The sequence below is a fragment of the Schistocerca piceifrons genome, chromosome 3 (assembly GCF_021461385.2).
Source record: "Schistocerca piceifrons isolate TAMUIC-IGC-003096 chromosome 3, iqSchPice1.1, whole genome shotgun sequence".
In the NCBI taxonomy this organism is placed as follows: Eukaryota; Metazoa; Arthropoda; class Insecta; order Orthoptera; family Acrididae; genus Schistocerca; species Schistocerca piceifrons.
Genome location: NC_060140.1, coordinates 952,460,584 through 952,487,460, shown reverse-complemented (window position 1 = coordinate 952,487,460; position 26,877 = coordinate 952,460,584). Strand labels below are relative to the sequence as shown.

Below are 26,877 nucleotides of genomic sequence, written 5' to 3'. Positions count from 1 at the left end.
GAAGGCTGTAGACATGGATTTAGAGGTTGATGGAACAACGCTGGAAGAAGTAGAATCTGCTAGATTCTTAGGTATTCTTGTGGATAATGAACTGAAATGGAAAAAACATATTAATAATGTCTGTAAGAAACTGAGCTCTGTCATATTCTTAATGATGCAGCTATCACAGTATTCAGACAAGAACCTTCTGTGTACAGTGTACCATGGACTTTTCGAACCATATTTACAGTATGGAGTGACTGTGTGGGGAAACTCAAACAAGCAAGAGACAAAACGAGTGTTCACATTACAAAAAGAAGCAATTACGACCATTTTAAGAAGAAAGACCTCTGAAACGCGCAGAAACTGTTTCAAGAAGTTAGATATCTTAACTTTTTTATTGTTGTATACAAACAAAACAATAATGTACATCACAAAAGGAAGTGTGGACTGGATTACAAATGCTAGTGTACACAACCACAATACAAGAAGGAAGAATGAAGTTCGGAGCATACACCACCGACTGGCAATGCTAGAAAAAGGACCGCAGTACTCTGGTATCAGACTACTAAGAAGTCTGCCTAAAGACCTGCAAGATAGTGGACTTGACAATGACTTTCTAAAGAAACTTAAAGACTATCTCATTGAAAAAGAGTTTTACAGTGTTGCAGAATACTTATGCCATTAAATTTGTATATAATGTTATTCATTATCAATGATGTAAAAATGTAAGCTAAAGGTGTAGAAAAATAAGTGATAATGAATGTTAATACTTTTGACATGTCCTATATTACAAGTTGGCAACGGCCTTGCCACAGTGGACACACCGGTTCCCGTGAGATCACCGAAGTTAAGCGCTGTCGGGCGTGGTTGGCAGTTGGATGGGTGACCATCCAGGCTGCCATGTGCTGTTGCCATTTTTTGGGGTGCCCTCAGCCTCGTGATGCCAATTGAGGAGCTACTCAACCGAATTGTAGTGGCTTTATTCAAGAACACCATCATAACAACGGGGAGAGCGGTGTGCTGACCCCACGCCCCTCCTATCCGCATCCTCCACTGAGGATGACATGGTGGTCAGATGGTCCCGGTAGGCCACTCGTGAGCTGAAGACGGAGTGCTTTTATATTACATGTACATTTACTGTGCACAATGTAACCTTACAGGATCAAATAAAATTCGATTCAATTCAATTTGCTCTGGAGTAATCTGACATTCATTCAAAACTATCTGGTGTGCTTGATTCCATTTCTTCTTAGGTAACTAATGCCTATCCATAAAAACCACAGTGTAATTTAAATTATCCAACCAGTATTGATTTCTAGGATTTTTTAAAATAATTGCACAGTAATATTCAGGGTCCATAAATTTATTTTGATGTAAGATGATATTAATGCTTCTATTTGTGAATTTTCATTAACAAATGTTGTACTTGTTTCTCCCAGTTATTTCATATGATGTTCTTTTGGACAGTGAATTATTTAGATGTGGATCAACTATGTAGTTGTATCTCTTCGCAATTTTCATTTTTGGACTGTTTTTCATACTGCAAAATAAATAGAAACACTAGCGGCTTAGGCAGAATTGTTTAGGACTTTCTTCGTTTGTACATACTGCGTATGAAAATGCAACTTTTTTGTGAAGTGGAGTGAAAACCGAAGGATGTAAGCTTAGAGTTTAATGTCTCATCAAGTGAAAGTCAATATACTGGTTATGTATCGAGAGTCTGATGTGTGTGACAGTGATGAGTAACCACCAGAGAGATGGATCGATGTTCACGAAGATGCAGAACATGGTGGTTTTCACTTTAGCATTAACACACTTGAATCACAAATCAAACAGGACAGAAATGCATCTGAATAACAGAATAAATTAGAATTACCTAGTAACAAACATGTCACAGATTTTTTGAATGAACTGCCCTCAAAAAGATAGCAACTCAATCTGAGTGATAGTGAGTGCACAGACAAACTGAACAGACAGAACGTCAGCAGAGGTAGTGAAATTCACATGGAACTGTGGTAGCAAGTATCACAGATTTTCTATAAATTTATCTTGTATTTGTTAAATGAGATATAAAATACACATCTGAATCAATTATTCATTTGTAGCTTCCAAATCTGTACATCATTTCTCTGTCACCATATGTGAGCAGTAATCTCTTAGGACAAATAGCACACAGTATTATCAGTTGCTCACTCACCATTTTCTCCATTGCTGCATCTTCTGTGACATAGTAACGCACAACAGCACCATCTGCGTGACCTGAGATGAATCCAGTTCCCTGAGAACTACATTGAATGGAAAGACATACAGATTAAAATATAGGCCTATGTTTCTTAAACAGTTTGAAACATGTCTGATTCATCAGAAAGTACAACCACATTTGCTTACTTTGCTGCAAGGGCAATTACATATGAGTCTGTGCTATACAATGGATGTGATTTATTGGTTTTGGCATTAGCTATTCGTACTTTCCCATCAGCTAGACCATAAATTATGGGACCACTGGTGAGCCAGATCAAACATGTTACAGCTGATTGCTGAGGGAATTTGTTACAGATTACTTTCTTCTCTCCCCTGTAGAACATAAAAACATATTTAAAATCCAACAAATATCACATTTCTAAGTCAAACAATGGAAAATGCAGGATGGAATATTATGAAAAGGATAGATTAGTGCTCAACATCATCACAGATAAAAATGTGTCATTTTCCAAAACTAATACAAGAATAACACATGCATTTTGGCAGTGCATTATCAGAGCGCTTAATACAGGGAACCGGGATTACCCTTTGGTCTTAATGTATGATGGTTGTCAGAGAGTAGTCCACATCCACAAGTTTATAAGACCTGGAGGAGTGATGTCAGGGAGATTGGGGGAGGGGGGGGGGGGAGGGGTTAGAGGTCACAGTTTGTAGAACATTGTCTGATAGTATTGAGTAAGGTTCCATCTACAGCAAATGTGTTTTCTAGTGCCTGGATCATGGTGTGGCTGTTAATCAATGTCATCCAGACCATATAGAGAAAACTGTAATGCTGAACCTTCTCTGGCACGAACAATGTGCAACCGCTTTGAAAGGTGCTCTTGATCCGACCACAAGGAAAAGTTCTGTGGCAGGACTAGCTGGTTTTGGATAAATGCATGACTGGAGTAGGTGTTATTTCAATTTGTTGTCAGTGCTTATCCAGTATACCTGTCGACACACCATTGCTTTAAGGTGGGTCATCCCCTAGTGCAACTGGTGGAGCAACTACTAGAGGATTCAGATCTGTATTGTGAGTGTCATAATGACCTGACATCCAGTTTCTTGTATTGCCAGCTTGAGGACACTATCCCCGGTGGGTAGATAGCATTCGAAGAAGAAGTATTTGTTACAGGCCAGGTCTGCACCTTTCAGTAACTGCTCTGCCCATCCATTTTGAAATAATGACGCCACCCTGAAGAGTAGTGTGTCTTGCTCCAAGGGTTTCGGTACTTTGTAGACCATGATAGGGAATTTATCTAGAACTTGTTGCATGTTGTCATCTAGATGTGAACACTGTGCATCTTTGTGTTGAATTCTTTTTCTGACTCCATGGGTAGATGAGACAGTACATCAGCATTAGCATGCTAGAGATGTGGCTTTTATGCTTATCTTAAAAGTAACTGCTAAGGAATGGAGCCAACAGATGTAGTAATTTTCTCTGAAGAAAGCTGTGATAAAGTTCCTAAAAAAGTAGTAAGTGGCTTGTGGTTGAAGATTTAATGTTTTTACACCAGAAATAATACTCAGTTCCTCCTCTGATATTTGTGAGTTGTTTGACCATGCCAATGATAAAGTATTGGAGATGTTTACAGTTTGTTGGTTGTTGCCATTTGCCTTTTTGGGTGACAGTACTGCCCCAATACCATGTTGTGATGCGTGAGGGACCAATGTAAATGGTTTAATTGGCGTGAAGATTGCTATGCAGAAAGCACATCTTAAGAATCCTTAACTATATGAAAACTTTCCAACATGCAGTGGACTACAGAAAATGCCAACCTTATTTGCTTAATTCGTTGAGTTGGTGAGCTACTTGGGCCACTTTACTTATGAACTTTTCATAGTATGTTACTTTTCCAAGAAATTATTGTAGTTCTTTCAGGTTTTTGGAGGTGGAAGATTATGTACTGTGTCCACATTCTTGACAGTTGGTTTACTCTACATATTCCAGGTATTTAATGATAGGTTGAAAGAACTACATTTATCAAAATGGCTTCATGAGTTGTTAGCTTAGAGTGTATCAAAGAGTGCTTTCAAATTTCTAAGTTTTTGCTCTTGTACACTTGGTATTATCAAAGCAATTTACAGATTGAGGATTTCCCCGAATGCTTTGTTTAAAAAAGCTTTGGGATATGATTGACACACATGTGTTGTTTTGTATCTATAGATTCCATAAGACACATTTACTTCTAGGATTTAAGGGGTATAAACATAAACTGGCAAGTGCCATTATGTATAGACTAAATCTAGTTTGAAGAAACAGCTAGTTTTGCCAATAGCTCTTCTGGCTTTGAAGATTTGTGTTGGGAGTTAATGACAGCCTTTTTCAAGTATATCTCCTCCTCTTGCGATACTTGAACAGAGTATTCACTATTATTAGCTGAAATTTATTACACAACTCAATTAGTCTTTCTGCTCTTTCATTCCTGGTCCCAAGCTCATATTCTCCTGTAACCTTCTCTTCTACTCCTTCCCCTACAACTGCATTTCAGTCCCCTATGACTATTAGATTTTCATCTCTCTTTACGTACTGTATTACCCTTTCAAAATCCTCATATACTTTCTATGTCTCTTCACCTTCAGCTTGCGATGCTGGCATATATACCTGGACAACAGCTTTATGAAATGTGTAATGAAAAGAAACTTTGTCAAGTAGTTTCTCCTGCACAGTCATGATCTCAAGAAATAATTCGATGTGATGAGGTTCATCCTGAACAAAATTTTACCCACACACAGTAATTTTTTGGTATTCTCTCAGTCTCCACAACATTAAATTCAGTTTCTGTTCTATTCGTCAATTTGTGTCTTTATGATACTAACTCCAGTCACTCATCACATTCAGCAGATCCCATCAAGGAGAACCTTCAAGAAACGTGGAATGTGTCACAGCACATGGTTCATATCCTGCCAAATTAAACCAAGGCATTATTGTCTCACCAGCTACTCTATCTCCATCACCAGCAATACATATTTCATAATAAAACAGAAACCTGTGATTCAGTCCTATATACCATCTGATATGCAACCATTATTCAATGTCTTATGACACATTAATACAACTACCTTTAAACTGTCAGTGAGGCTCAATGAACAAAGACAGTGGTCTGTTACATTTGCATGATGTCACATCACAGCATACACTACACAACAGCCGTGGCATTTTTATTTGGTTTAGTATACGGGAAATATTGTATTGTTGAATAAATGTCCTAAAGAATTCTGCAAGGAAAAATTTGGTTTACAGCACGTACCTGACTCCCACCACCTAGCCTTAATTTATGCTGCTTGTGCCTTTTGTTGTCCACCTCATTTTCCATCCTTCAGTCTTCCCTTGTTCTCTGTTTCTGCCATTATTTTAACATTTCTTTATATCCCCCTTTCATCTCTGTTTTACAATTCTATACAGCCCTTTCCATATTTCCAATCTGCCAACTACTGTCTCTGCCCCATCTAACTACTTGACTCAAGACCTGAGCAGCATTCACATTTCCTTTCCTTTCCTATGTATAACAGACTGAAACAGTCATTGGTTCAAAAGTTATTCATTTGGTCAACATACAGCATTTTCTTATGTCTGCAACTGTTTGCTATGGAAAATTCTTAAATCGTTATATAAGTTATATAAGTTATATAAGTTAGAGTGCTCGTATAATATGTAATTAAGCAGACGAGTAGGTCAGTTCCTTATAAAATTTATAATTCTGAGTGTTCAGCACATTCCTGCAGTAACGCATCTGTGATCTGATTATAAGCTTTTATTTCATTTTCTGTCATAATTTCTATAACATTATTCATAGACAACCAGACTATACGATTAAGTTATCATTAGATCAAAACTACTTAGTAATGAGGCAGTAGCCAAAATTTCCCAAAATGTATTAATTAAAATTATTAAGCCTTACCTATATCTAATTCTGCACCATTGCATTCAGAGTGGTCCCCTTGGAAGAGAATACACAGGTGCCAATGTTTCTGCCATTTCGAAATGCATCTTTATTAGGGCATTTAGTACCCTCTGCAATTCTGCTTGAATCAAATCTTTGTCCTTCCAACTTTATTTTCATCTTTCAAAAAATTAATAAGTCACATGGAGTTATTCTGGTGAGTATGTCAGGTCAGGAATTTTCGAAGGAAACAACGCCAGCAAGACCTCACTCACCAACATCAACAACAAAAGAAGGAACTAGGTGCCTCCAATATTCAGGCACAATGAATGCAGTAACAGCTCTACCAATTGCAGACCCAGCTCAAACACCAGCAGCAATATTATCAACAGCAGGTGCAGCAGCTGAACAACTACCAGGGGAACCAGACACAGAAGAAAATGCTGCTGCAGATGATAATAGAAGAATAGGTGCAGTCGGGAAAAGAAAAGCAGTACTTCCAGCACACCTGAATGATTTTTTATTGACAGGGTAAAGGTAAGTGATCAATTAAATATGCCAAAGTCTAACAATATGCCAAAGCCTAACAAACCCTTTAATTTCATGCTGATTCATCAAAATGTCCAATCATTGCTAAACAAATTAAGTGAAGTTGAAATTTTATGTACTGATGAGCTAAAAAACGTTTCTGTAGTGTGTATAACTGAACACTGGCTGCCTAAAGATGCAATGTCAGTCACAAAACTTGCAGACTTCAATCTTTCTTCATCATTTTCTAGAATTACATCCAGTCATGGAGGGTCATGTATATTTGTTAAAAGTGGCATTGATTATTGTAACATAAAAAGCATTGAACTGTTAGCTGAAGAGAAAATTTTTGAAGTATCCGCAGTTGAACTCTCTGCATTAAAATTAATAATCATCTGTGTATATAGGAGCCCTGATCGGAACTTAAATGATTTCTGTCACCAACTAGAAGCAGCTTTAAATACTATAAAAAACTTCAACAAAACAGTGATCATATGTGGAGATATTAATATTGATTTTCAAGAAATCTCAAAAGACCAGCAAAGCTTGATGACCCTACTGGAAACATATAACATAAAAGCCACCATAGACTCTCCTACAAGAGTTACACCAACAACTAGCTCAACAATTGATCAGATATTAATAAACACAAATGTAAATCACAATTCATGTGCCGGAAATCTTAATACTGGCTTCAATGATCACTATGCACAGTTTATTGCTTTGCACACCCCAAGTGAAACAACTGAGAAAGAGGAACTTGTAAAAGAAGCAAGGAAATTCACTAACAAACAAATAAACCTTTTTGTACAGAGACTAAGTGAAGAAACTTGGTATGAAGTGTATACCTGTAAAAATACTAACAAAAAGTTTGAAAAATTCATGGAAATCTTCATGTCATACTTTGAAGCTGCATTTCCATTAAAAAAGCAAAAATGTCAACCTAACTTCAAGAAGAACAAATGGATTACAATAGGTATTAGAATATCTTGTGCAGAGAAAAGAAGATTACACGATATAGCAAAGACACAGAACATGCCTCATGAATTTCATTTGTACCTGAAGAATTACAAGAGGATCCTCAAAAATGTTGTAAGGAAAGCTAAAACAATAGCAAATGACAAATACATTGAAAACTCAAAAAACAAGTCTAAAGCTATATGGGAAGTTATAAAAAATCAAACAAGTGAAACTAAACAATATAAAAATGTGAACTTATGTTATGAAGGACAAATGATTTCTTGCCCAACAGAAATTGCAGGGACCTTCAACAAATATTTTGCAAACGTAAGTGAAGAGTTGGTGAGTGGACTGGAAGAACACAACAAAATATCACCTCCAACATGCAATAGTGTGAGAAATGTGTCTACATCTTTGTTCCTTTCACCCACAAATTCTGAAGAAATTTTATCAGTTATAAAAACCTTGAAAACAGGCTACTCATGTGGAATTGATGGAATACCAGATGCAATTATTAAAAAATGCTGTCTTGCCTTAGCTGAACCCTTGACACATTTGTGCAACAGCTCACTGGCATCAGGAACCTTCCCTTCATGCTTAAAAACAGCAAAGCTGAAACCACTGTTCAAAAAAGGAAATCCAGAATGTGTTTCAAATTATAGACCCTACTGCCTGTATTTTCTAAGATTTTAGAAAAAGTTTTTTATAAGAGATTGTCTGATTTCCTAAATAAAAATAAGATTCTCTCTCCTTCACAGCATGGCTTCAGGAAAGGCTATTCAACTGAAAGTGCAATATTTGAATTTCTTAATGAAATCTATACTAAACTGGATGCAGGTGAGTTTGTGACAGGCATATGTCTTGATTTATCTAAAGCTTTTGACGTCATTGACCATAGTGCCCTACTGCAGAAGCTTGACCAGTTAGGAATTAGAGGTATATCCAATGAGTGGCTCAAGACATACCCATGTGGTCGCAAACAGGTGGTTGAAGTGCAATATACTGACCATAACAAAATCAGCTACTACTATTCAGGATATGAAAATGTGAAATATGGTGTCCCTCAAGGATCAGTATTAGGACCCATTCTGTTTCTCCTCTATGTCAATGATCTTATGTACAACAAGTATTGCCAAACTACCCTCCAATTTGCAGATGATACAAGCTTCCTTATTAGTGGTAAAACAGAAGAAAACTTAAAGACTCCGCTATCCAAACAATGAACAGTGTAGAACAGTGGTTCAGCTACAACAAGCTAATTATAAACAAAGAAAAGACAGTAGCACTGAATTTCTATAATGTAAAAGGAAGACACCACCCAAACATAGAAATAGAACTTAGGGACAGAGTTCTTGAAAGTGTTGACAGCACTAAATTTCTGGGACTCTGGCTCCAGAACAACACAAAATGGGCGGTACATATTGAATATTTGCAAAGAAAACTAAGCAAAACCTGTTACATGATACGGATCTTAAAAACTTGTTGCAGCAAAGCCAGCCTGTTAAATGTATACTACTCCTATGTGCATTCTGTAATTAAATATGGCATAATCTTCTGGGGCAATACAACAACAAATATTAAACTTTTCAGGATGCAAAAGAGAATACTAAGAATTATTGAAGGGGTAAACAATACGAAATCGTGCAGACCCATATTCAAAAAACTGTCAGTTCTTCCTCTTCCTTGCATTTTTATCTATGAAACATCAGTTTTCATCAAACAATATATCAATAGACACCCAGATATCTTAATAAAAAATGAAAATATACATGCACACAATACAAGGCAAAAATTTGACCTTCATGTGAAACGGGTGAGAACATCATTGTGCCAAAAAGGCACACTACATACTGGGATAAAGATTTTCAATAATCTACCTAAACATATTAAATCAATAGGTAAACTCTGTGGTTTTAAGGCTGAAGTAAAGGCATATTTAATTGATCATTGCTTTTACAGTCTGACAGAATATATAAAAGCCAAACAACAAAAATAAAGATGCATTATTAATATTCTAATTTGTATGTTGCCTGTAATGTTTGTTGTATTTATGAATCTGTGCTAAATTACTTCAATATCTAGTCCTTAGGATTGCAATACAAACTGTATTTTATCTTATAAATACCTAACCATGTCCAATATCCTTGTATATATTCTATACATATAGGATTTGAAGGACTAAATAAATAAATAAATAAATAAAAATTTTCCAAACCATCTGACAGTTACAGAAACGGCGATGTTTGCTGACAACACTAGCATTTTCATAAAAGGTTACACCGAGGAAAATCTACAGCAGAGTGGCTATGGAACAATAAATGAGACAGGAAAATGGTCTAGTGATAATGCTTTGATCATAAATAAGGATAAAATGGTATTGATGAATTTCAGTAATATTAAAAGTAAAGCTAGAAGCAGAGTAAAAGCTGAGTTAGGGAACTATGTTACTGCACAAGCTCCATACATGAAATTTCTAGATATATGGGTGGATGAGCACTTGAGATGGGAAAGGCATCTAGAGGTTTTGAGTAAAAAACAAGTAAATGTTGCCATGTGCTAAGAATGCTTCAGGACTGTTGCAACACTGAATCATTGCTGTGTGCCTATTATGATTATATGAACAGTTTGCTTAGAAATGCTGTGATCTTCTGGGGAAATACAGGTGTGGCAACACAAGCTTTCAGACTTCAAAAAAGGTCTATTAGAATAATGAAAGTGGTGTCATGCAGGGAAATATTTAAAGAATTTAAAATAGTGACTCTTCCTAGTTTTTACATCTATGAATGTATCTGCTTTCTGAAAACTCACCAGGAATTTTCAGCATTAAATAATCAGGTTCATAACCATGAAACAAGGAACAGAGATGATTTTCACAGACAAAGCCACAAGGGATCGCTCTACCGAAAAAGTGTAAACCACCAGCCCAAAATACCTTTTAGTGCATTGCCTGCTACAATAAAGAAAATTAAAGAATTTCATAAATTCAAGGTAGATCTTAAACAATTTCACTAACACATAAATTTTGTAACATTGAAGAATATTTGAGTATGGAAAAGTAATATTATTTATATATACTGATATAAAATATTTGTATTCATTATCCAAGTTTTAAGAAACAAACTAAATATAAGAAATTATATTGTAATTGACTACATCCATACAATGTATATTGTTAAAGGATGAATAAAGAGATTGACTGATTGTCATTGTTTGCCAAAATCTCCTGAACATTGTAGGTTACATGCAGCCATGCATTGTCATGGTTGAGTATCCGGTCATCTGCAAGCCATTTCTGTGGATGTTGTATCCCCTAAAAAAATTCTAGAACATCATAACAGAGCTCTTTATTGACATCTGAGCAGGAAGGAAAAGTTCTTTATAAACAATCCCACCATCTTGAGGCAGTTGTTTTAAGTTTCCAGGAGACTTCAACACAATATTGCTTCTGATGGTCCTGCAGCAGTTGTTTCACAAATTTCGTCAAAATCTTTCTCATGTTCGATTCTTCAGACAGGATATGTTTACTTGTACCACAACTTATTCCCAAGGCATTGCAGGGGCCTTGGATGCTCTACTACAATCAAACAGAACCAGATCCCTCACTTTCAGAACATTTTCTGTTGTGATTCCTGTTAAAGGTCAGCTGAAATGGTTGTCATCACCAGGCAATATTTTCCCAGTATTTAAATGCGTATATTAGTTGTAAGTCTGGGTCTGATCTAAAGTACTGACTTCAAAAGCTTGCTTTAACATTTGTTATGTTTCTGCAGTGGTTTTCCTAAGTTTAAAACGTAATCTTAAGCACACAAGATCCTCTTTCATGTCAGCCATCACAAGGAAGATGACAATGGAAACATGCTCACCAACAGCCAACCAGCCACTCAGCTTGCAGCCACTTACCATAATGAATCAAAGATGGGAGACACCTGGTGGTATTTCAATGTATTTATAACCATTTGTGTGCACAATTCAAATTTTGGAAACTTTTCAATACCACTTTGTACAAACATATACAATACTGTGTACATGCTTTTTGTTCATAAATTAAGTTAATACTGTATGTATAAAAAAGGTACTGTACCACACAGTGCAATGTCAAGCAAGTGAAAACACAGTTCCTGAGCATTAAAAGAAAGACTGAAGTGCTCAAGTAGCTTGACAATAAGGAAAGTACTACAAAAGCCACTATCAGTGACTGGAAAAAAATGGAGGAAAACTGAGAGCTTCTGCAACACAACTCGTGAGCAATTTTGCAGCAGTGTCACAACTACCATGTCATTGTATGATAAAACTGACGAAGCAACTTTCTTGCGGTTTGCTCAGGAAAGGAAAAATGGCATTCCTTTTGGCAGCATAGTGATTCAAGAAAATTCATTGCAGCTGAACAAACTTACGAATTGTTTACCAACATTTACTGCCAGCAATAACTGGATAGACTGTTGGAAGAAGTGTCATGGGATATGATAATTAACAATAAGAGGACAAAAATTATCAGCTGATTTTTTCACCACAGCTAGTTTATACCACTGACGAAACAAAACTGAATTGAATTTTAAAGCCTTCCCTATAAAAACTCTTTCTTCGAAAGTAAATTCCATTTAAAATGATTAAACAATGCCTTACTGTTTAAAGTCTGTAGCAGCGTTGTGCCAGTTAACAAATTATCCCCAATGGTAAATGGAAAATCTGCAAAACCACAATCCCTAAAAGACATGAATATGAAGGCTCTCCCTGCTTATTACAAAAATCAAAGTAAAGCATTGATGAGTGGTGTTCTGTTTATTGAGTGGTTCGAGAAACAAATAGTTCCCTCTGTTAGAAGATTCAATACAGAAAATGGATTTCCATCTCGAGCTCTACTTTTGACTGACAATGCTCCCTCTCGTCCTTCAGAGTGGAGACTTCCAAGCATTTTATGCCGCCAAATGTAACATCTATATCGCAAGCAATGGCTCAGGCTGTGTTACAAAACCTCAACTGGTTTACAGAAATAAGCTTCTATGATTTCTAATTGAAAGAGAGGACTGTTTCATCTTAGACAAAATGAAAGACACAACAATAAATGACACCATGTACTGGCTATCTAAAGCTTGGGACAATTTGAACAAACATTTAATACAAACATCGTGAAAGAAAGAAACTGTGGCCAAGTCTTGTATTTAAACAGGTAATATACATGGAGAAGAAAAAATAGATCCCAGGTTTCAAAAATACATTTTTTCTCAGATAAAAATACACTTTTTTCCACGTGAAGATACATTTTTTTCATGTTAAGTGACAATATACTTTTCCATGTAGCTGTAAAACTTACAAATCCTTTCATTGGTAAAGGCAGTATATACTAGCATACAACTTTCTGGCACTTTAGGAAATGAAACCCAGCAATAAACAATGCATTTTGGAAAGACTCAGATGCATGGCAACATGTACACTGCATAATTTCGTATTTTGGAAGTATAAATAGGAATTCCACTTTTATCAGCCAATCATAGCTCATGTTACATGATTTACCAGCCAATGACAGCAGATATTAACATTATGGGACTTGTGGTAATGCCAGCCAACAGCAACAACATTGTTAAGTAGTGGGTACACACAGATAAGAAACATAAACTGTTTAATTTAATATACATTCAGAACAGCTACACAACAAGCTTTCACCTGCAATACTGGTTGCCAAAATTTTTTTCCTGTTTTTTTTTCCAAGAGCACAGCATAAACTGCAGCAGCTGAATATTTCTGACAAGCACAAATATAAATTTCACTGTTGTGCACCAAAAATTTTCTGGGTCACCCCACTGAATAAATGTTCTCACAAACACTTCAACTTTTCCATTTAAAAAAAGCCAGTTATGTGTGAAATTCCTAAAGAAATTACCTTGCACTTTACTTGAAGGATAATTATACTTTTCACAATTGTTACTGCATAATTTGTAACCTATAAAAGAACTAAAATAATATGAAAAACTAACCTTGAAGCTTGGTCTTTTTTTAGCATATTACTCTTTAAGATATATTAAACACAAATATGCCAGTAAGTACTACATAATGGCATAAATGGCTGGTCTTCTGGGCCTTAAATATTTCTAAGTGGATGGTCCTCAAAGTGTTAAGTCTTGAAATAGAGTCAAATTCTCCATAATTTAAGAAATCAATTGCACATTCTCACACATAACACAATTCATCTTGCGTAAAAGGAAATTTACTTCAAAAATAACTGTTCTCAAACCACCCATTGCAATATTTTCCCACGACCTGTTATAAATATAAACACTTGTGACATCATGCTTACTGAAAGCAGTTTGGTATGAAGTATTGTACAGTCTTTGTCCTAAAGCCTTTGACACATTTCACTGTCGGCAGTTTCTTTTTTTTTTTTTTTTTGTAAATGGCACATTTTCTTTACAAATAAAATTTTATTTTGGTATATTCTCTCACTTATGTTTTCTGGCAGCAATATTATTCTGTAGTTGCATGACAATGTAAAATTATTTGTTACAGTTTCAGTTCTTACCAGCCAACACTACAAAAATTCAACTGAAAACTAAAACAATGAAAAATTCCTGGACTTCTAAAAATTCCGCCAAGTTTTTCCCGGATGAAAAAATTCCCAGGTTTTTTCCACATTTACTGGTTGTTCAGAGGTGATACACCCTGCTGAAGAAACCTGATCCATTCTGGCAGCATCAGATAATAATGATATCCATCAGCTTTTTCAAGAAGTCTGGGAGTTTGTAGATTCAGGGCAAAATTGCCTTCCCTCTCTTAGACCTTGAAGCTCTCAGGTTTTCAAATCTCGTCTGATGTAGTCCCCAACGATCAGTTTTTCCTTCTCATTCCTTCCGGTAAGTCTTCCCTGACCCGGTGTTCTGGGTGACTTTCCTAAAATCTACCCCTTTACCTACACCTCTCAAGTCCTTTGCCTTCATCCATCTTCCTTCCCTTTCAACCCTTCTGCCTGATAAAGAACCCACTGGCTCTGAAAGCTTGCCTAATTATGACTTTCATTTGTGTGTGTGTTCTGTTGCCACTAGGTGAGTAGATTTTTTATCCATCCAGTTAAGTTACTTTGCTAAATATTGATTTATTATTAAATATCTGCACATCAATAAGCTAGCAGCCTGTGTATCCCCCTTAGAGCCAAAAATGCAAGGAAAGTGATGCATGTTCAAGATTGCCAATGACCACTTTGCTAATGATGGTAACAGCATGTAAGTGACACAATAAAAGGTGTCCATGGGTCTGTTGTTCGATTTTGTCACATACTGCATTTGTCTGGAACACTTCATGTCAACTTCCCGTTTTTTTCATTCCTCCAAATGCCAGCGACCTAGCAGTTACAGTGCCAAAACTGTGTGATGAAGTCAAACATTGCAGTTTCTGTTTGTAGTGCCGAGTGACAATTCCATCAGCATTTCCCCTCAGACGTCTCCATCCACTGCAATGGCCAATTATTAGGTTTTTGTTCATCATTTTCAGCAATTGAAGAGTACTCCATCAGAAATCTTGTTATTCTAGTCACCCCCACTCCCCCTCCAATGCAATAAGACTTCTTTGTGCCAACAGCACTTGATTCACACTGTCAAAGATAAAGACTGCACATGATGAAAGCTCAAAAACTAGTAAGATTCCTTCACGCACTGAAAGTACAATTATGTTAATTTCAAAAGAACAGTTTCAAATATTTAATGAAAATTGTGATAAAAATATAATGTAAAATGAAAATATCAGGACTTGATATTGCCATTTCAATACTGATATATCGTGGAAAATATGAAGCCGGTATATATCGATATCTTCGGAAAAAAATATTGATATTTTATCAACAACCCTAGTCCAGAAAAAATACTGATAGTTTATCAACAACCCTAGTCCAGAATCAACCTGATGACAACAATGAAGATGAAGATATTGTGTCATGTTCTGACGCTGCAGAAGCCCTTGAACTGACATTATACTACGTAGAGCAGCACGTAGTTGCCATACCAACTGATGTGATGTTCATGCGATGCTGGCACAATATTACATCATCAAGAAAGTTCAGTTCTTTATGGCAAAAGACTATAGATTTTGCAAGTTACTGTAAGTGATAACTGCAGTACAGTTTCATAAATATGTGATCTACTGTAGTTACCAGTGCAATAAATGTTTGGCTCCAATAAATTGCATTTCAGTAATGAGTTGTTCAGTTGTAGAGCATCATAGAATCCTTGATTGACATTAAAAATAACCTTCTTGTTTATTTTTTCCTCCATCCCAGATTTTGGTCACATTACGCATTCATATGTAAATACGGCTACATGCTGAACAGCAACATTTTTTTTTTCTTTTCTTTTTGCATCCAGAAGGTAGAAACATACAATTACTGAGTCTACAACTAGATCAGAATAACAAAATGATTTATGTCATGCTGTTTACAAGAACACTAACTTAGGAACAACCAGCCAGAGAATGTGCTTTGTCACACGCATTCTGTTCCATTCACAATTATCAATCACTTTGCTACTGCATGTGCAGCCAGTAATGTAACAGCTGTGATCCCTTTTTTTCTTTTTTTCCCCTTCTGCTTCTCCCCCCTCCCCTACTCTGTACAGCGAGTTTCTTTTGTGCTACCAGCTGGAGAATGTTTGAAGTTTGTGGTGGAAGTGTTCAGACAAGTGTGGTCACTAAACAGAATATTTGGCATTCTGCTCACCTCATGTTTTGCATGGTCAGGCATGTGAGAGTGTGGTGTGGGAATACGAGGGCCGTTCAGAAAGTAACCTCCGGTTGATTTAAAAAAATACACCAAGTTAAATAAAAATATTTTAATATATACATCTTACAACTACATCTTTGCACTATTTTTCTACATAGTTTCCATAGCGATTGAGGCACTTATCGTATCTCTTCACAAGCTTTGAAATTCCTTCTGCATAAAAATCACCCGCTTGTGCCTGGAGCCAGCCTGTGACCGCATCTTTGAGCTCTTCGTCGTCATCAAACCGCTGTGACCCGAGCCATTTCTTCAAATGCATGAAGAGGTGATAATCACTTGGCGCCAGGTCTGGGCTGTAAGGTGGATGGTTGATAACGTCCCACTTGAAGGACTCAAGAAGGGCCGTTGTTCTGCGAGCAGAGTGAGGACGGGCGTTATCGTGCAAAAAAACGATACCGGAAGTCAGCATACCACAGCGTTTGTTCTGTATAGCCCGTCGTAACTTTTTTATTGTTTCACAGTACACGTCTTGATTAATGGTCGTACCACGTTCCATGAATTCAACCAACAACACCCCTTTGGCATCCCAAAACACCATTGCCATCAGTTTTCTGGCAGAAAAATCTTGCGAGGCTTTTCTTGGTTTGGTAGGCGAATTTGAATGTGCCCACATCTTTGATTGTTCTTTTGTCTCAGGGTTCACGTACTTAATCCAGGTTTCGTCACCGGTAACGATTCTGTTTAACAATGGTTCTCCTTCGTCCTCATAACGTGACAGAAAGTCTAATGCAGAGGCCATTCTTTGAGTTTTGTGGTGGTCGGTAAGAATTTTGGGCACCCATCGTGCACAGAACTTACGGTAACCCAATCTTGCTGTCACTATCTCGTACAAGAGAGTCTTAGAAATCTGTGGAAAACCAGTAGACAACTCCGACATTGAGAAACGTCGATTTTCACGAACTTTTGCATCAACTGTCTGAACGAGTTCGTCAGTCACCAATGATGGTCTACCACTCCTCTCTTCATCATGAATGTTTTCTCGTCCACTTTTAAATAAGCGTACCCATTCACGGACAACTCCTTCACTCATAACTCTTGGTCCGTACACGGCACAAAGCTCACGATGAATAGCTGCTGCAGAATATCCTTTGGCTGTAAAAAACCTTATGACAGCACGCACTTCACATTTGGCGGGATTTTCTATTGCAGCACACATTTCAAACTGCCACAAAAACTAAACTAGCGCAGGTACGACGTTCACTCGACCACGGCTTGATGCCGACTGACCTGTTGAGTGCGTGAACGCACAGATGGCGTCGCTACTCCCCCCACAACCCGCACTGTGACCAATCGGAGGTTACTTTCTGAACCGCCCTCGTATTTCAAGACAAGAGACTGTGATGTAAATCTACTGCTCCTAAGGGAGACAGAAAGAACAGCAGACATTTTGAAGATTTATAAAAACATTGTCGTGAAAGTTTGTATGGGAAATTACTGTTCAGGACAGGAACGGGCTGGTTCATCTAAGCTATGGTCACCTGGTAAGAAGAAGACAGAACAAGTAACAAACTTGGATTTTTTCCAACGCGATGCTGTTCATTGCCATATTTACAGATATTTCAAAAGAAAAGAACATCCAATGGTAAACAAACAGTGTGTTACTCTTTACGAGGCAGAATTATTCAGTTACAGCAAGTTTGTTAACAGTTGTCAGAGTCCCCCATTTCAGGCACAAAAAAATTAGTGGGCACAAAATTATAAGACAGAGAAGCGATATTGCTGCATGACATTCTTGATTTTCAAGAGACGTTGTTAACCATTTGAAGACACTGTGTGATTCATATTTCCACAAGACATCTCATCTTGTCGTTAACAAACACCTATCTGCAGACAAGTAAGATGTACTACATGCACACTACAGTTTGTATTATTTTAATGCTGTTAGTTATTGTATTCACATGAAGGATTCAGATCCATTTCTTCCATAATGAATAAGCCAGTAATACATAAATCATACTGATCATTGTAAAAGACAGTTCATGTCCTTTTGCTTTTGTTGAGATATACAAATAATAGGAAATACACATGATTTTATGCAGAGGAGTTCAATCATTAGGTGACAATTCTCAAAGTGAACTCTATACTGGACTTTAACAGGAAGCATGAGGAGTGAGGAGAATGTCAGTATGGACCGACACAGCTGTTACTGCTACTGCCACACTGTAAGCGCACACAGCAGCAAACCAGCATCACCCCCTTTCACATTCAACTGCACTTTGCTGTCGATCACTTTGATATCCTGATCCAGGTGTACTATTTCCTACTACTTTCATCATTTAGCTTGACTGTGTACTTAGTAGGGCATTTCAATGCATTTAACACTGGATAGATGTTTAATGACATACTCACCAGTCTTTGCCAATCTTGTAAACAAAAATTATGTTATCAGTTTGACCAACAGCAATCTTCAAGGAATCAGGAGAAAATGCTATGCCTTTTACAACATAGCTTTTTTTCCCATACTGAAATTAAGAATAATTTGATGAAAATTTATTAATAACAATTATTTCATTCTATGACACAGTTTCATATTTCAATCTTACCTTTGAGTCAACTGGTTTTGTTGAAAATCTGTCACGTTTCACACCCTTCTCATCAAATATATGGATGAGGCGATCTGACATACAACAAGCAAATTTACTGTTGTTTGGTGCCCATGCAATGGCCAGAACCTTTGATGCACAGTTCTTCCAAACACAAAAAGAAACATTTTATTACAAAACTAAAAATGACATAAAAATCCTGTGATTTCATTATAATGCAAGTGTAATAAATCAGTATGAGAACTATAGCTTTTCCAGAGGTACCAGCAAGCAGATAGAAAACACACACACACACACACACACACACACACACACACACATACTTTCACCCAAGTACAACTCACACCTCACACACACATGGCTACTGTCTACAGCTGCTGGGGCCCAGTCAGGCTGCAGTGTCAGGCCCCAGTGGCCAGAGAAAATAGATTTGTTTGTGTGTGTGTGATACTTATGTAAGTGTGTGTGTGTGGGGGGGGGGGGGGGGGGGTGTTCTGTTTCAGAAGAAGGTAATTTCAGAAAAAGATCTTTTTTGCTGCAAATGTAAATATTTCACTGTGATATGCCAGTATTAACAGAGAAAAGAAGTGAATAATGAACAGGTCACTGAAGAAACCTGAAGAATTTCCTGGATTTGACAGAACTATGAGAAATAAATACACTGTTGAGACACGTAAACGAAGGAGCATAAACACAGTGCTACTAATATTTCAACATGAACCTGATCATATAGTGTGTGGATGGATATGTGCGTGTGTGCGAGTGTATACCTGTCCTTTTTTCCCCCTAAGGTAAGTCTTTCCGCTCCCGGGATTGGAATGACTCCTTACCCTCTCCCTTAAAACCCACTTCCTTTCGTCTTCCCCTCTCCTTCCCTCTTTCCTGATGAGGCAACAGTTTGTTGCGAAAGCTTGAATTTTGTGTGTATGTTTGTGTTTGTTTGTGTGTCTATCGACCTGCCAGCGCTTTTGTTCGGTAAGTCACCTCATCTTTGTTTTTATATATAATTTTTCCCACGTGGAATGTTTCCTTCCATTATATTGATCATATAGTGTAATACACTGTATGCTAGCTTGCGAGACAAGGATGTGAGATCCTGACTGAATAAGAATGACAAATTAACAGCTGTGGACTGGTGCACAAGACAGCCTGAGAGTTGTTTTTAGGCAGGTTCCCACACTCATTTAGTAAATGCTGGGCTGGTGCTAAGAGAATACAATACACAAACTGTTAAAATATGATAACACACAGAGCAAAGTATACATAGTCCACAGTGTAACATGTCAGGAAATATTCAAATTGTCAAAATGAAGAGACAGATACCTAACTTTTTTGGTACTATTTGATACAGTTTTCAGTTACAGTAGTTCATGATACGTTTTTACTAATGGTTTATGCAATACATTTAGACTTATACAGTATCAGCATTACTTTAACATATCAACAACTATAATGTCAGCATTTTTATCCCTCATGCATTTGCACAATATGTCAACATACACTACTGGCCATTAAAACTGCTACACCAAGAAGAAATGCAGATGATAAATGGGTATTCATTGGACAAATATATTAGACTAGAACTGACATGTGATTACATTTTCACGCAATTTGCGTGCGTAGATCCTGAGACATCAGTACACAGGACAACCACCTCTGGCAGTAATAACGGCCTTGATACGTCTGGGCATTGAGTCAAACAGAGCTTGGATGGCGTGTACAGGTACAGCTGCCCGTGCAGCTTCAACATGATAGCACAGTTCATCACGAGTAGTGACTGGCGTATTGTGATGAGCCAGTTGCTCGGCCACCATTGACCAGATGTTTCCATTTGGTGAGAGATCTGGAGAATGTGCTGGCCAGGACAGCAGTCGAACATTTGCTGTATCCAGAAAGGCCCATACAGGACCTGCAACAAGCGGTCATGCATTATCCTGCTGAAATGTAGGGTTTTGCGGGGATCGAATAAAGGGTAGAGCCACGGGTCGTAACACATCTGAAATGTAACGTCCACTGTTCAAAGTGCCGTCAATGCGAACAAGAGGTGACCAATGTCACCCCATACCATCACGCCGGGTGATACGCCCATATGGCGATGACAAATACACGCTTCCAATGAGCGTTCACCGCGATGTCACCAAACACAGATGCGACCATCATGATAGTGGAAACAGAACCTGGATTCATCCAAAAAATGACATTTTGCATTTTGTGCACCCAGGTTCAGCGTTGAGTACACCATCGCAGGCACTCCTGTCTGTGATGCAGTGTCAAGGGTAACCGCAGCCATGGTCTCCGAGCTGATAGCCCATGCTGCTGCAAAGGTCATCCAACTGTTCATGCAGATGGTTGTTGTCTTGCAAATGTCCCCATCTGTTGACTCAGGGATCGAGACGTGGCTGCACGATCCGTTACAGCCATGAGGATAAGATGCATGTCATCTCGACTGCTAGTGATATGAGGCCATTGGGATCCAGCACGGCATTCCATATTACCCTCCTGAACCCACCGATACGTTAAACCACAATCGCGATAGGCTACAATCCCACCTTTATCAAAGTCGGAAACGTGATGGCACGCATTTCTCCTCCTTACACAAGGCATCACAATAACGTTTCACCAGGCAACGCCAGTTAACTGCTGTTTGTGTATGAGAAATCGGTTGGAAACTTTCCTCATGTCAGCACATTGTAGGTGTCGCCACCGGCGCCAACCTTGTGTGAATGCTCTGAAAAGTTAATCATTTGCATATCACAGCAGCTTCTTCCTGTCAGTTTAATTTCGCGTCTGTAGGACATCATCTTCGTGGTGTAGCAATTTTAATGGGCAGTAGTGTAGTATTTCATAAATAAAGTTCACCACCCTATTATTTCTTTCAGAACAGTAAAGAAAAATACAAGATAAATGCAATTAAGATTTGGTTTTTCTTTTGTACACTTAATTAGGAGTATGCACATTATGTATCTCTGAAAACTTTGTTTTGAAGGTTGGATCAAAGTTTTTCTATTCAGTATTTAATTATGTAACCCCTGAATCTAACCTTAAATGTAAGAATATTATAAGGGTAGATTGCTACTCACGTTAAGATGACACCTTGAGTTGCAAACAGGCACAATGAAAAGATTATTATTCAGCAGAAGCCTTCATAAAAAAAATTTTAAAAATTAAAAAAAATACACTAAAGCAAGCACACCTCACACATGCAAGACTACTATGTCCGGCTGCTCCAGCCCGAATACAATGGTTAGGTTGAATAAAAGCAGAAAGCAGCAATCTGGGATAGGGCAGGAAATGAAGAGGGCTAGCAGGGTACTTGTGGGGGAAAGAAGTCAGTCCTGTCTGCCAGAGCATGCACGGATTAGATGGCGGAAAAATAAGGCTGCCAGTCACAGCATCAAGAGAGTTTGTGTGAGTGAGGGGGGCAGGGGAGAGCGGAAAAGGAGTGGAGCAGAGAAGAAGAAAAGACCAGTGGATGCATTGGCAGACAGCAGCATGAGAGTGAGGGGATGCGAACTGGCAGGAGGTGGTAGGACAGAGGGGGTGGAAACTGTTGGGTGAAGGGTGTGGGGACAGTAGGTTACCTAGGATTGAAGTCAAGAGTAGAGAATGTGTTCCTATCTGTGTAGATCAGAGAAGCTGGTGGTGTAGAGGAGGATCCAGATGGCTTGGGTTGTGAAGCAGCCATTAAAATCATACATGTTATGTTCAGCTGCATGTAGCACCACAGGATGGTCCACTTTGCTTTTGGCTACCGTTTGGCAGTGGCCATTCATCTTGGTGGATTGGTAGTCGTACCAATACAAAAAGCTGTGCAGTGGTTGCAGCAGAGGTGGTGTATGACATGGCTTGTTTTCACAGAACACTTTGGCAAAAGCTCAATGTGTAATAGTCTTTACGTTGTGCCTATCTCCAACTCAATGTGTCATCATTACAGCCTAATCTTGCCATTGTTTGATTTAAGCATAAAATTAGTTTTGTCAGTAGCACTTTATTTGAAGAAAAACAAGTCAAAATTATAAAGTAAAAATAGAATGGGCAGGTCTACAAAACGAAATGATCATATGGTATTACAGGCCGAAAGACTCTATCTGAGGTTGTCAGCTACAAGGTACAAGACTTTCTATTGATGCCACTTAAGCGAATTGTGTATCTTTTGGGATGAAGATGAGATGAAATGATTAGGATAACACAAACGGCCAAGCCTAGAGTGAATGAAATCTTTGGCCTGGTCAGGAATCAAAATCAGTAACCCATGATCACTTTAGAAAGTTCAAAAATAAGATGGAAATTAAATTAAAATTAAAATACCACTGATAGTATTTAAATTTGTCAGCTATTTGAGGGCTTGTTCTTCTTAGTTAGTTCTTTGTGAGCAGTCCTTCAGCATAAGCTCTCTGTACTATGTAACAAAACCCATGTGCTGGTGAGTAAGCAGTCATATTAAAGTTTTAAGATATGGAATGTAAGAGTTGGCTCGGATGAGGTAAGCCAGTGTGTGAGATGACAGAAGGGCTTTCACAGTCCGTCACACACTCACCAACTTAGGGACATCCAACAGCATGTAAATGGTAGTTATTCCCAAGGAAGTTGCAGGCCAGGATGAGCTGATGGCCAGCTACAAGCATGGTTTGTTAGTATTGGAGGGAAGCGTGGAGGGTAAAAATCATAGAGGGAGACCAAGAGATGAATACACTAAACAGATTCAGAAGGATGTAGGTTACAGCAGGCACTGGGAGATGTTGCACAGGATAGAGTAGCATGGAGAGCTGCATCAAACCAGTCTCTGGACTGAAGACCACAACAACAACAACAGTTGCTACTAACCATGTAGAAGAGATGCTGAGTTGCAGATTATCACAACAAAAAGACTGTCACAAAATGAGCTTTCAGACAACAAGATCTTTGTTGGGAAAAAAAAACCATACACACACACACACACACACACACACACACACACACACACAAACGCAGCCCACACACACATGACCAAAGTCTCTGGCAGCTGAAGCCAGACTGTGCATGTGACTGTAGGCTGAGTCGCAGATAGGCGCAACAAAAAGACTGTTACAAGGTGAGCTTTCAGACAACAAAGCCTTTGTTGAAAAAAAAACACATCAAACACACACATACTCACACAAATGCAGCTCACACACACATGACCAAAGTCTCTGGCAGCTGAAGCCGATGGGCCACTTGTGGCCTGTACATGGAGTGGTTGAAGTTAGATATAGTGGGAATTAGTGAAGTTCAGTGGCAGGAGGAACAGGACTTCTGGTCACGTGAATACAGGGTTATAAATACAACCTCAAATAGGGGTAATGCAGGAGTGGGTTTAATAATGAATAAAAAAATAGGATGTGGGTAAGCTACTATGAAGAGCATAGTGAATGCATTACTATAGCCAAGATAGACATGATGCCCACACCCACCAAAGTAGAACAAGTTTATATGCCAACTAGTTCCACAGATGATGAAGATATTGACAAAATGTATGATGAGATAAATGAAATTATTCAGACAGTTGAGTGAGACAAAAATTTAATTGTGATGGGGGACTAGAATTTGGTAGGAAATCCAAACTGATCTTCACCGAGGTCGGCTTCTACCAGTTTTTCCATTCGTCTGTAAAGAATTTGCGTTAGTATTTTGCAGCTGTGCCTTATTAAACTGATAGTTCAGTAATTTTCACATCTGCCAACACCTGCTTTCTTCGGGATTGGAATTATTATATTCTTCTTGAAGTCTGAGGGTATTTCGCCTGTCTCATACATCTTCCTCACCAAGTGGCAGAGTTTTGTCAGGACTGGCTCTCCCAAGGCTGTCAGTAATTCTAATGGAATGTTGTCTACTCCCGGGGCCTCAGAAGTTTGGTCAGAATGTCAAAACATTACGTGTGGACAATGGCACTGAATACATTAATTGTGGTATGAAACAGTTTCCAAGGAAACATGGAATTCTGTTAGGAACAACTGCTCCTTATACACCACAACAGAATGGTCGTCCTGAGAGGGACAATCGCACAATTTTTGAAAGTGCACGCGCGATGTTGGAAGTCAAAAACTTTCCAAAGTTTTTATGGGCAGAGGCTGTTAACACTCTGTATGCATATTAAACAGAGTTACAACAGAACGCAATTTGGAGCAAACTCCATATGAGTTGTGGAATGCACAAAAACCATATGTTGGACATCTTTGAGTGATTGAGTCAGATGGCTTCGCTCATGCATCAAAACAATTTCACAGAAAGTTTGATGCCAAATCCAGGATAGTTGTACTTGTTGGTTATCAATGTGAATCAACAAATTACCAACTTTACGATCTCGCGAGTCACAAAGTGTTTGTATCAAGGGATGTCACATTCAATGAGGTTAGCAACAGCTCAGCATCTGTACAGCAATAAGTTGATGACACATACTTAAACTTCAAGACTGACAAAGAAAAATGTATCATGGATTGGCACAAGCATGTTACTGGTGAACCAGCGCAAGCACAGGAAGAGATGGAAATTTCACAAAATTATGTAAATAAGGCTAAACTGGAAACTGAAGAGCAACCTACCAAAGTGCTGTTGATGCAGCTACAAGACTGTTCCATCATCTGCAAGCCAGCAAGATATGAAGCTGATTTTACATAGTATAAACATCCTTACAGCTTCAAAGAAGCAATTTCTGGTACTGACTCAAAACACTGGAAAAAAGCGATTGAAGAAGAACTGGAAGCTCATGAAGACAACAAAACCTGGAAGATACTTCCAGGAACTAATAGCCAGAGAGTTAATGTCTCAAAATGGGTGTTCAAGGTTTTATTTGACACAGATGGTAAGATTACTCGGTACAAAGCACGGCTGTGCGCAAGAGGTTTCAAACAGGACATTTATTTATTTATTTACGTCCCATACCTTAGATGTTGGACAAAATGACATTACATTAATGTACTGTTACACTGATTGTATACATTACATTTATAAATTGTTACATTTTTATATTGCTATATTGTTATATTACATTTTTATATTGCTACAAGCGAAATTAACTTATTTTTCAAGATACTGTGTTACTGAGTAAAAAAAGTTTTCCGAGAGATATGAAGTTACAGATTTTTTAAAGCTATGGATTTTGTTTATGGCCTTTAGGTTACTTGGCAGCTTATTAAACAAATGTGAACCTGAGTGATACACACCTTTCTTGCACAGTGTGGTATAACAATGATGTCTGTGTATGTCACTATTTGCCCTCATATAGTGTTCATGTACAGATTCATTTTGAATAAATACATTTCCATTTTTTAGCATGCTCTTTTTAAGGAACATTACAACTTCTAGTATATAGATACATGGTAGGGGTAGAATACCCAGTTCTTTAAAGAATGGTTTGCACGATTTTCAGCTGTTAGCATTTTTCATTATCCTCACAATCATTTTTTGTTTCCGGAATGTGGTTATGCTATGAGGAGAATTTCCCCAGAATATGATGCCATATCTCAATAGGGAGTGTATGCAAGCGTAATACACCGCTCTAGCTGTTTCAGGACTTGTGTTGTTCTATATAATCCTCATCGCATAAGTCATTTTCGATAGTTTAGAATTTAATGAAGTGATGTGGGAATTCCATTTAAGATTGTCTTGTAAGTAGATGCCAAGAAATTTTGTTTCAGTGACACTGTTAATTCTTTGGTTTTCCATGGACATGTTTGGTTTTAATGGGTTTTTATTTTGTTGTGTATGGAAGTGTAAGGCGACTGTTTTTTGAGGGTTTATCAGTAACTTATTCCTCATAAACCACTCTGTGACATTTTCAGTTGTGACTTCAGCATTTAAACTTAGAGCCATTTCATTTTCACCTTCAATTAATATGCTTGTGTCATCTGCAAATAGCACTGGTTCGGAGAGTTGAACGTGTAGGGGGAAGTCGTTTATGAAAATTAAGAAGAGAAAGGGACCTAAAATTGAGCCTTGTGGTACACCGCGGGTTAATGTGGAAGGT

The 26,877-nt window shown here is 37.9% G+C and overlaps 1 protein-coding gene and 1 pseudogene across 1 annotated transcript in view; one reads left to right on the top strand and one right to left on the bottom strand.

The window, feature by feature from the left end:
- The window catches only part of LOC124788221 (intraflagellar transport protein 172 homolog), a 339,228-nt gene that overhangs the window by 280,052 nt on the left and 32,299 nt on the right, over nt 1-26,877 (bottom strand). The window contains exons 3-6 of the mRNA XM_047255402.1: nt 18,897-19,040; nt 18,703-18,815; nt 2,371-2,556; nt 2,180-2,267 (exon numbers count right to left, since the gene is read on the bottom strand). Coding sequence (XP_047111358.1) covers nt 2,180-2,267; nt 2,371-2,556; nt 18,703-18,815; nt 18,897-19,040 — 531 coding nt within the window. The remainder of the gene's footprint in view (nt 1-2,179; nt 2,268-2,370; nt 2,557-18,702; nt 18,816-18,896; nt 19,041-26,877) is intronic.
- Nucleotides 779-896, top strand: LOC124790593 (annotated as a pseudogene).